This window comes from Anoplopoma fimbria, chromosome 18, assembly GCF_027596085.1.
Source record: "Anoplopoma fimbria isolate UVic2021 breed Golden Eagle Sablefish chromosome 18, Afim_UVic_2022, whole genome shotgun sequence".
NCBI classification, from domain to species: Eukaryota; Metazoa; Chordata; class Actinopteri; order Perciformes; family Anoplopomatidae; genus Anoplopoma; species Anoplopoma fimbria.
This window is the reverse complement of record NC_072466.1, coordinates 12,895,123-12,906,092: the sequence shown is the minus strand read 5'-3', so window position 1 is coordinate 12,906,092 and position 10,970 is coordinate 12,895,123. Positions and strand designations below refer to the sequence as shown.

The window sequence follows — 10,970 nt, the reverse complement described above, 5'->3', positions numbered from 1 at the left end:
GTTCTAATCTTAACAAGAAATCCAGACAATGGTTGGATACTGATAACATATTTATTTGATTGAAGTTTGGGGCTTTGTTCACTTGCAAGTTTTACAGCAGGGCAACCTTAGGGTTTTCTGGTTCAATGGTAAACATCCTCAAATGAGGTAACACCAACCTCCACAACACAGATGCACACACTTTGAAATTTACAACCACCTTAAGCTTCACAGCATGCAATGGATCTGAATCTTGTGAGGAACTCGAAATATATACAGGTTAATCAGTAAATCACACCAAATGCTTCTTTAATATTCACTCTCAAACCAGTGAATAGTGAACTGACTCCCTTGTGGGTAAACAGCCACGTGAGACGACACCTTGGTTCTGTACAGTGATGAAATCTGGAAACACACCGTACCTTCCAGCACTGAGGCAATAGAACAAATCATCACAGACAAGTACACAGAAAACAACTTTCATCACTTGCACGATAAGACATAGACATGGCCTTAGAGGCACAGAATAAATAGGATGTTAGGTGAAGTCGGGGGCTTGTCTGCCTTGAGAGCACTTCACTCGAACAGCATGTCTTCATCCGTCTCCTCTGTCAGCATGTTGGTGGGCTCTGCGATGGGACCCAGTTTAGCCAGGCGTTCGGCAATCTCTAATTCTGTCCTTTCCCTTAGCTGCTTCTTCTTCTCTTGGATTTTCTTCAACCTGGCAGAGGAGGTAACAAAAAAAGAAGGTTTAAGAAAGAGTAAGTTGTTTAAATTAAAAAGGTAAAATAAGAGATCTATTGGAATGCTAGAAAAGGTTTCCACCTGTAGAACTCCTCTCGTTCTCTCTCATCCAGTTCTGTGATGATGTAGGTGAGGGTGCGATCAATCCGGGGAATAATCACTGCAAAGTGGAATAAAGATGAGGTTTAACTGAACTTTCTTTAAGAATAAAGGCAACAATTGCATGTTAAGTGTGAATTTACCGTGCTCAATAGCGTTCACACGGCGGTTGGTAATCTTTATGGCTTCGTCCAGAGTGACAAAAGATGTCTACAGACAGAAAGTGGGAAACATGTCGGAATATCTCAGTAACTCCAAACTTTTGTATACTATTTTGCGGTAATTTGACTAGTATTTCTAACATTGAATTTCGAGTGATGAAACAAATGTTAAAATAATACTTTGTAATATAAACAAAATCTGCTTTACAGATTTGAAAAAGGTCTCTGTGCAGGTCCCCTTCAGAGAGTTGCAATAGTATACAGTATAATAATGTAGCACTTTGCATATTTGATCATTATTATTGATGAATTAACATGTTAGCAGCATTTTAATGTTGTTGGTTAAGGTGGAGGTCATTTTTATAACTTGATGCTGTTTGGTAGTTTATTCTTTATTCCACCATTGTACATTTTACTTGAGAGGTAATAAAACTAAGCTGAATAAACCTCAGTGTATTTGTAACAGCGCCCCCTACCTGTAGGGAGGCCAACTCCACCAGCAGCTCAACAGCTCTGGCATAGTTCCTCTTCAACCTGGAGAGCTGCTCTCCTCCTCTGGCCAGACCAGTCAGCTCATAACCTGAAAGACACTGGGAGGGTGAGAACGCTCTCATTTACTAGACACAAAAACTAATTTTATCTAAACGTGACTTACTGTCCCCGCCTTCTTGATAGTGTTCAAAAACTGGGAGCGTGACACCTAAAAGAATGAAAAACATATAAAATGTATGTAAAACAAAACATAAAAACTTGTTTTACCAACAGTCAAAGTTAAAAAAAGATGATATTTTTGGACTAACCTGCCACGTTGTCTCTCTTGGCACGGACTTTCACTTGGGCTTTGTTGACATTCTGGATTACAGTTGTGCTGTGGACAGAATTACAGATGTGAGTTACAGATGAACCTTAATTTATTGCCACATCCCATGATCTTTCTGTGATTTTTACCTGAAGTCTCCAGCTGCAAATTTGGCTTCAGCCAATGAGAAGGCCGCCTCTCTCATCACCTCTCCCATCTTAGTCTTAGTCTGTGGAAAAGAGATAAGAAGACCTCATTCAGAAAACTATGAAGAGAACTTAGAAGAAACAGATGTAAGGAGAACAATGTCGGTTATCAATCATTTTCCACTGACTTCAATAATCTTGCGGAGGATCTGACGGAAGCGCATGGAGAGGGCATCAGATTTCTTTTTGAGCAGGTTGCGGCCTGTTTGAGCCCCTTTGAGCCGAGCCTTCATGATGGTCTGAGCCCTGCAAGCCAAAGCAAAACCCAAACATTTTGAACGCTGTATTTGATTCTCCCCAATTACATTGCAAGTATATACATGATTCAAATAGTTACAGAGGTTATGTAGATTATTTGACACACATGGGCATACACTGCCTGTTATTTTAGCTGTCCAGCTGGTGTTTTACATTTTAACCCACTAACATGCAGTCTCATATCAGGATCCCTAATCTACATCAGTGGTCTTGATGAACCCCTTCAGACAACACAGGAAACTCTGCTGATCAGTAAATACTCAGGTTACAAAATGTTACTGTCAAGACTTTTACTGTCTGGAGGGCAGTAGATTCAGACACCATGTCAGACTGACAGCTCACACTGGGATGATCATAGAAACATCACATGACAACTACAAAAAAATAACTCCTTCCTCTTTTTAACAGTAACCTGGCCCTGATATAGAGGTGAGATGAATTGAACTAAATCGGAGAGACTGTGACATAATTAATCAACTAAACAGAATAATAACATCTGGCTGTGAGGCTACAGTGGATTAGCAACTAGCTAGCAAACAAGCTGCTTACATTCTGGAGGGGAAAACGTCGATCCTCTCTTTTCCAGACATCTTCTCGTCCTTTGGTCGATGATTGCGATCTTCTGTTTACTGACCTTTCCTCAAATAAACTCTGATACGTTATCTTTTATTCTATTTAATTAAACTACAACACACAACACCGACACCTCGTTGTTTATTGTGCAGGATTAGAAGCCTAGGTCGATGCGATGGTCGTGATCTTGTCAGCCTAGCTCTCTCCGTGATGATCAGCTGGCCTCTGGTCATGTGACTGGACCGAACGCGTTCTGCGCATGCGCGTCTCGATAAGCCATGACGATCTTTTCCGGGTCGAGAAATTAGCACACCCATGAATGTGAGCTAGCGGGCCCGCATCGTTCAGTAAAAAAAACCCCGAAGGAAATATAATCGGACTTTTTTAACACGTACAGTGCAGAACATTCAAGTGTATCGTTTTGTAACCATATGACACAGGTGAGTTTTTATTTGGTAAAGATGCTTTTTTTACCGGGGAGAGGCGAGCACACGGAGCTGCTAGCTGGCTAGCTAACTGCTAGCCTCGACAGCCCTACATGTGCCGCATGTGAGCAGTGAGCCGGGTTGTTAGCTATGCAGCTAACGGACACCAAAGTAATTGTCTGTGGCTTGTATTCTCGTCTCCCGGTATTTAACTCCGTGGTTGTTACTAGTCACAGTCGATGTTGATTTGCTGCAATCACTTTATGTTGGAGTTTCTTATTTTTGTGAATGTAAGCTCACTAAGGGGCTTCTCGTTGGTCTGCATTGCATCATCCCATTCATAGACTAAAAAATATGTAATATCATTTTCCCTTTCTCCGCTAACAGTTCATTTCATAGTGCTTTATCTCCCTCTACTTATCTGGGGATTATTTTCCAGTTTTACTTTCTAACGTGACAAAGGAATCCAGAAACCAGATCAACAAATGCCATTCACATGGTTGTGACTATTCAGTACGCATTCGAGAGGTTTCTCTATTATTTTGTCTTTGTTACCTAAACTGGGAGTCAGTTAAACTAAACGGTAAAACAATACTCCGCATACAGAGATCAAGTATATATCAACGCCTCTCATAAACAATCTCCACCAGAGATGTACTTTATAACCTTCATGGAGCTGTTGAGAGTGAATGTTAGAAGTGATTTGATCTAACCTTCTGTCTGTCTGTATTAATGTTGTAGCAGTAGATTCATGACCTTTGACATCCAGTGAAGGACTGATTCTGCAGCCTCCTGGTTTTTTTTTTTATTCAACGTTTTGCATCTATGTCAGTGTTATAGATGTGTCAGTGTTGATTTATTGGTTGCTTTCTTTGGCATCAGTGGATCCAAACCTTTATGGCTTGTTGTGGCCCCTTTTTAAAAAAAACAAAGTTATATCAACACCATCACAGGTTATGGCCCTCATCGTCAAATAAAACTGAGCTATATAATTTTAAAAGATGTAGAAAAAAGTGTAGTTGGGTCCAAGATCCCGTCATAGCCGAAGCAGCAGAGCAGATATCCTGACTTTTAGTTTCTAGTTAGGGTCTGCATTACTTTAATTCAACGTGGTAGTTTTTTTTGTTCTTCCTGCCTTGTACTTACCCACATACTCAGTTTGTAACATAGGTTTTCTGTTTAAAAAAAGCTAATAGTCACATCTAATCAATGATCACTATGGCATCATCAGGGTTATTTCTCAAACTGTTGTTTTTACAGGCTGAATTATATGTTTCAGCATATCTAAAGTTGGTAGCGTATCCCATTTAGGAGGATTTGCGATCACAATGTCAGCTTCAAATGTTTGACTCCCGTCTCTCCTTTTTGTTTCTATTCTCTCAGCGATGCCGGGCCTCAGCTGTCGATTTTACCAGCACCGGTTCCCAGAGGTGGAGGATGTTGTGATGGTGAACGTGAGGTCCATCGCCGAGATGGGCGCCTACGTCAGCCTCTTGGAGTACAACAACATCGAGGGCATGATCCTCCTGAGCGAGCTGTCACGTCGACGTATCCGCTCCATCAACAAGCTCATCCGCATAGGACGCAATGAGTGCGTGGTCGTCATCCGAGTAGACAAAGAGAAGGGTAAGTGAAAGGAGGGTGTTAAACACTAGAAGTGAAGGTCATTAGTGGTGTGTTTAGTGTTGGATCTAGGCCTTCGTGTAGGGCTTAGTTGCCAGTTCCAAAAGTGGGAGGTGAATTGACCTAATGTACCAACCACAGGCTTAACTTTAATTTATATACTGACCAGATAATTTAAACTACAAATCATTATCAGTAAACCATACATCCATTTATTTTTTAACTTAACCAAAGAATAATTTACCCTTAAATGACTGTAATATTTGCACATCTTTTATTGTCTCTTTTGTTGACGCATTACTCTATTTATATATATTTAAGCATATATGTTTAAGTGCAAAGGGTGAAGGGGTATACACTTACTCTAACACCATACAAAATTCCTTTCTCAAATGTAATACTTAGAAGTTTCTTAAAATATTAATCATTTACTTTTCCAAATATTTATAACTTAATTTCCCAAACCACCTCTCACATTGGCATAAATTAGATCCACCAAACGGCGCTTATTTCAAAGAAAAAATGTCACTTTTAAAGCTTGTTTTAAAGCATGTTACTCCTGTTATTTACATCTACCACAACAGTGGTGAAGAACATCAGGTGCAAATACCAGGAGTTGAGTTTTCATTAAAACTAAATTATGACTGGGTGTTAACTGCATGTCAAATTAATCCGAGCACATAAGACTCAATTGCCCCCCAAGTTACCATATGGCCAGTTGCTGACCAGCAATGTAGCATTTAAAAGGCTAACTTTTTTTAACAGAGTCTGGCACAGTGCTTATTTATATTGTTCTCTGTAGAATAAATACAGGCTGTGAAATCAAATCTCCTTCCGGGACAATACATATTTGTCTAAATGTTGTTTTGAGATGAATTGGTCTCATCATGCAAATAAATATGAGTATATCATTTGAATAATGGAGCAGACTGAGATCAGCAGGCAACTGAAGCCTAAACCATAACGTTTTAGTGGAAGATGGGTAATAGATGGTGTGTATTGATAAATCAGTTAACCGTTGACATAAACAGCCACCTCCTTTTTTACATGTGAAGCTTCTATTTAGGCTTCGAATGTCTGTCATCTAATTTTATGAAGTAATCAGCCCGCCCAAAAATGTTTTATATTATATTATTTTTATGTTATTGTGGTTACATGAATGTACTTATAGTGCTTTTAAATTGCTACTGGTCCAATCCCGAAGCAGAAGACATTGTTTTTTGAAAGGTCTCCTATTGACAATGTTAATTTACCGCGATGCATCTTTTCTCTGCTTTGTCTTTAGGATACATTGATTTGTCAAAAAGAAGAGTTTCACCAGAGGAGGCCATCAAGTGTGAAGATAAATTCACCAAATCCAAAACTGTAAGTGACATTTGCCAAAGGAGTTTTCCTTTTTTTTTTTAACTTAATTAATGAAATTATTGACATAATTTGTGTACAGCATTGTCAAAAGGTGAATTGTGCATACATGACAATTTTTCGTACATTTCTGGATTGTTAAAAACGACAATACTCTGACGTTTTTCTTTTTGTTGATCTCTTATAAACATTCGGATGTATTGTGAATCTGACGTCAGAATTCTAACTGAGCTGATGCTGTTGTTGTGTTTGCAGGTGTACAGCATCCTGCGACACGTTGCAGAGGTGCTGGAATACAGTAAGGACGAGCAGCTAGAGAGCTTGTACCAGCGCACCGCCTGGGTGTTTGATGAGAAATACAAGAGGCCAGGATACGGAGCTTATGATGTCTTTAAACAGGCCGTATCGTAAGTGGTTGTTTCAAGCACATTATTGTGGGGCTTCTAGTCATAAAAAAAATGTCTTCCTTTGCAAGGAATGTTTAATTTGATGTGATCAATTCAAATTGTGTTGTTATTCCCCGCACTAGAGATCCTGCCATTCTGGATGGGCTGGACTTAACAGAGGAAGAGAGGAATGTGCTCATCGATAACATCAACAGGCGACTCACTCCACAGGCTGTCAAAATCAGAGCAGGTAACTAGGGTTGTAACGGTACCACGCCGTTATCAGAATAATTAGTGTTTCACTGATATTATTATTTGTATTATTATCATTGATTACAATCACTTTTTAAAGGGATGAGAACATTATAATAATAATAAAAAGTATTATATACCTTATTTAAAATTGTATTTAACTATTTTATATAACTAAATCATGGTAGTGTACATGTAAGCAGCACTGTTAAATGAACTTCTAAATGAAAAATAACATCAGCTGTAAGCTTTTAAAACAACGTATAATTATTAACATATACTGAGGGTGCACAAAAGCCCAACTCGTGCACGTTTTTTTATACTGTAAATAAGCAAATGTACACAGTATGATAACAGTCCATTTTTGTACCGTTGTATACTGTGATACCAATATACCGCTACAGCCCCACAGGAACACTATGCTCCTATATACTGATGTTTATTCCAGCTGTATCATGATTCTCAGTTGGACTTAGACAATCACGTAACATGGTGAAGATTTGACTTATAATCACACTTTGTGTTCATCTTTTTTTCCCTCCCAACTGCAGACATTGAAGTGGCGTGTTACGGCTATGAGGGCATTGATGCCGTGAAGGAAGCTCTGAGGGCCGGGCTTGGCTGCTCCACAGAGGCCATGCCCATCAAGGTATTATCACCGCTTCAACCCGTCTCAGCCACATGTTTGTACACTGATGCTGAATTGTCAAACTTGTGACCTTGCACTCTTGTTATATGCTGTTAAGAATAAAGGGAATTACAAGTTACCTTCTGCTTTAGTTGTTAGTGTAAATGCCATGTGATGCAGTGTAAATAAGACTAACATGGTCTTCTTCTTGGCAGATCAACCTGATCGCTCCACCCCGCTACGTGATGACAACGACCACTCTGGAGCGCACAGAGGGCCTGTCTGTCCTCAACCAGGCCATGGCTGCTATCAAGGAGAAGATTGAGGAGAAGAGAGGCGTCTTTAACATCCAGATGGAGGTGAGTGACTACAATTTGTTTGTGCGAAGGCCATTCCATGTCCTTTGTGTTTTTATTTTATTTTATACAGTTTAACATTTTTTTTAAATGTCAATACAATTTGTAGTTAGGCTAGGGTGTACAGTGAGCAATGGTTGTCCTGTATTTAAGTAATGTACTTATTTGAGGTATTTGAATTGTACTTGATTATTCATTTTATGCAACTTTATACTTGTACTCCACTTTATCTTCGAGGCAAATATATTACTAGTTACTTTAATATTAGTTTATCATACCTTGTCCAGAGAAAAACATGTATCTTCAGATTTGGTGATTTTGTGACATTAGTAAGTATTTGTACTGCTGTTTGGAAAGAAAAATTCTGAATATACCATGAATATTTTATTCCCATGTTATATGCTTTTACTTGTGAAATTATCTCAATTTGGCCTTTTCTCATAAATTACAACTTTATCACTGTTTCTCAATATTATGAGTTTATTCTTACATCACTGCTTGCTTTTCCTCAAAATGTTACTTCACCTCCTTAATATCAGATTACATTTTTCCCCCTTAAAGAGAGGCCAAAATACTACCACAAAAATTCTCCATTAATACATGTAACTTCTTTTTATAATTTTTCAGCCCAAGGTGGTGACAGACACTGATGAGACAGAGCTGGCCCGGCAGCTGGAGAGGCTAGAGCGAGAGAACGCAGAGGTGGATGGAGATGACGATGCAGAGGAGATGGAGGCCAAAGCAGAGGACTAGAGTCGGTCTTTGCTGGAAACATCAAATAGAAACGTGGACAGACCTAGCCACAGTCACCCAGTCCAACAGATGTTAACTTTCCACGTACATTGCAAACATTAACTGGCGTTAATAGTTCATTGGCAAACGTCCCAGTTTGTTCTCTAGCAAGGTTTGTTTCAGAAGATGGTAACATAAAAAGCCGTCTTCCTATGCAGATATGGAAAGAAAGTTAAATTACAAATTAAACAACAATACAGTTTCTATTTTAATGACATCGATTTGAATAAAATAACAAAAGCTGTTTACAAGCAGTGGCCTTCACTTACCTCTTGCTTAAGAGCCCAGTGTCTTCAGTATCCATGGCGCTTCATCTCTGGCTGGTCACTGGATGTGATTGATTTAAAGGAGAAACGCATAGGCTCGTCAGTCTCAACACCGGTCAGTCGTGACATTATGTGCTTTTTTTTTTTCCTTCCAGTTAGAGGGTTTTTACTGGCAAGACCTGCTGTTGTTTAGCTCACATGGCATCAATAAAGTTCTGGAAGTTTTGATCTAAATGCGTCTTTGTCAGCTGCTGTGAGAATTTTGAATGAGCTGGCACCAGACTTTACCTTTTTAATTCAATGATTGTTGTCCTTTATAATTAACATGTATTTCAGCACTAAACAATAAGGTTCTCCCACTACATAACTCTAAGAAAGTGATTGCGACCCACTATCCCTCAAAGTCTTTGTTGGGTAAATTAAAGATCAAACAGTAGGATATAATTAAACAGTCTTCAATGTTTTCTGTTACACCACAAACATGTAAAATTTGACACAACGCTGACGGAAATTTTAAATTGACAGAACCCAAGATGTTAATATATAAAAGGTCAAGTGAATAAATCTTTTATCTATGGTCTCAAATAACCTTTGAAATTATTTTAACATGTTTCTCTGTATGACATTGGAAATGTTACAAATGTTAGATTATTTAATCACTTAGAATTGCAGTGGTTCTTTAAAAGTTGAGTTTTTTTCTCATCACTGCTTTTTTTTCCAGTCCAGCAAAGAGAAAGACTTAAGTTTTATAAGCAAGTGCATGCATAAAAACAAATCACTGATTAAGGAGCATATACAGGAATCCTGAATTTACTTTTATAACCTTTTAAGACCCTTTCCATAAAGTTGAGACCTCATCATTATCTAATCCTGTACATCAGCGACACACTTAAACGTAATACACATTAATTGTTAGATTGCACAACTAAAGTTTGTGATAACACATTGGACTACTGTATCAATGCAACATAATTCAGATAGACAGGGTGGGAACAAAGCTAATTAAGTGATTAACCCAATGCAAGGTTTATTTGAGTAATATCAGTAATGAATTAAACCCAAAGCCACATTTCTTTTTACCTACGACATACACAAACTCAATATTAATTTGCCTAATATATATTGATTCTGTATGTTATTGTCTTTTATGCTGTATGTCTGTTATGCCAATGATAGGGCTTTTACAATATCAAATTTTGACACCACTATTATCATGATTATATTATATTATTATCACGTTAGCTATATTAATTTAATTAATTCGTATATTATCCGTAACCGCTTATTCTGTTGAGGGTCACGGGGGGCCTGGAGCCAATCCCTGCTGTCAGTGGACTATCGAATGAAAAAAATAAAAATAATATTAAAGAAAACAGTCTTTGTTAAGGTAAAATATATATTTTTTAAAAGTGCATAGTAAGATATACCACAAAATTGCATAGGATAGTATGGTATAAAAAATGTGATGAAAAAGCCATAGTATAGTATGGCATTAAAAGTAATATAAAAAACAAAGTATGGTAAGCTTAAAAAATGTCATAAAAAAGCCATAGTATAGTATGCCGACAATACTATGGCATTACATTTTCATGAATGGGAATAGTAATGTAAGCCACAAAAATGTTTTAGTTTAGTATGGCGTTAAAAAATTGTAAAAAAAGTAATTGAATTAAAACAGAACCGGGCATGCATGTATCTTTATAAAGCTGACGAAAAGAATGAGTACGCATATTTATGTCTTTTTGCATACACGGTTTCAGTTTTGAATCTACACACCTACACAATGATTAAATCCACACAAACATTAGCGTACAACTTCTTAGAACAATCATACACTGTTAAAATCAAGCTACAAAATGAAATACCTTGGAAATGGGTTTAGGACTTTTTAAGGGTCTTCTTTGTCACTAAATTGATTCATCAACTATTAACTTCCTTTCAGACCCTGTGGAAACCCAGAGTTAATGCAATTTTATACTTGCACATTAAGAATTATTCATTACATTTTGTCAAAATGTTATTTTTGTAATCATATACCATATGACTGTTAAAAACTAACTA

At 37.7% G+C, this 10,970-nt stretch overlaps 2 protein-coding genes across 2 annotated transcripts; one reads left to right on the top strand and one right to left on the bottom strand.

The window, feature by feature from the left end:
• Window positions 1-39: 39 nt before the first annotated feature.
• Window positions 40-3,049, bottom strand: atp6v1d (ATPase H+ transporting V1 subunit D). Its single transcript, XM_054618446.1, has 9 exons — window positions 2,796-3,049; window positions 2,117-2,234; window positions 1,932-2,011; window positions 1,784-1,851; window positions 1,639-1,683; window positions 1,460-1,563; window positions 966-1,032; window positions 805-883; window positions 40-700 (listed from the first exon to the last, which is right to left on the bottom strand). The coding sequence occupies exons 1-9, from the start codon at window positions 2,834-2,836 to the stop codon at window positions 556-558; spliced, it is 747 nt and encodes a 248-aa protein (XP_054474421.1). The 5' UTR covers window positions 2,837-3,049; the 3' UTR covers window positions 40-555.
• A 69-nt stretch (window positions 3,050-3,118) lies between these two features.
• On the top strand, window positions 3,119-9,462 carry eif2s1b (eukaryotic translation initiation factor 2, subunit 1 alpha b). The gene is made up of 8 exons (XM_054618445.1): window positions 3,119-3,259; window positions 4,628-4,870; window positions 6,153-6,232; window positions 6,485-6,636; window positions 6,759-6,865; window positions 7,419-7,516; window positions 7,711-7,854; window positions 8,479-9,462. The coding sequence occupies exons 2-8, from the start codon at window positions 4,630-4,632 to the stop codon at window positions 8,602-8,604; spliced, it is 948 nt and encodes a 315-aa protein (XP_054474420.1). The 5' UTR covers window positions 3,119-3,259; window positions 4,628-4,629; the 3' UTR covers window positions 8,605-9,462.
• The last annotated feature ends 1,508 nt before the right edge of the window (window positions 9,463-10,970 follow it).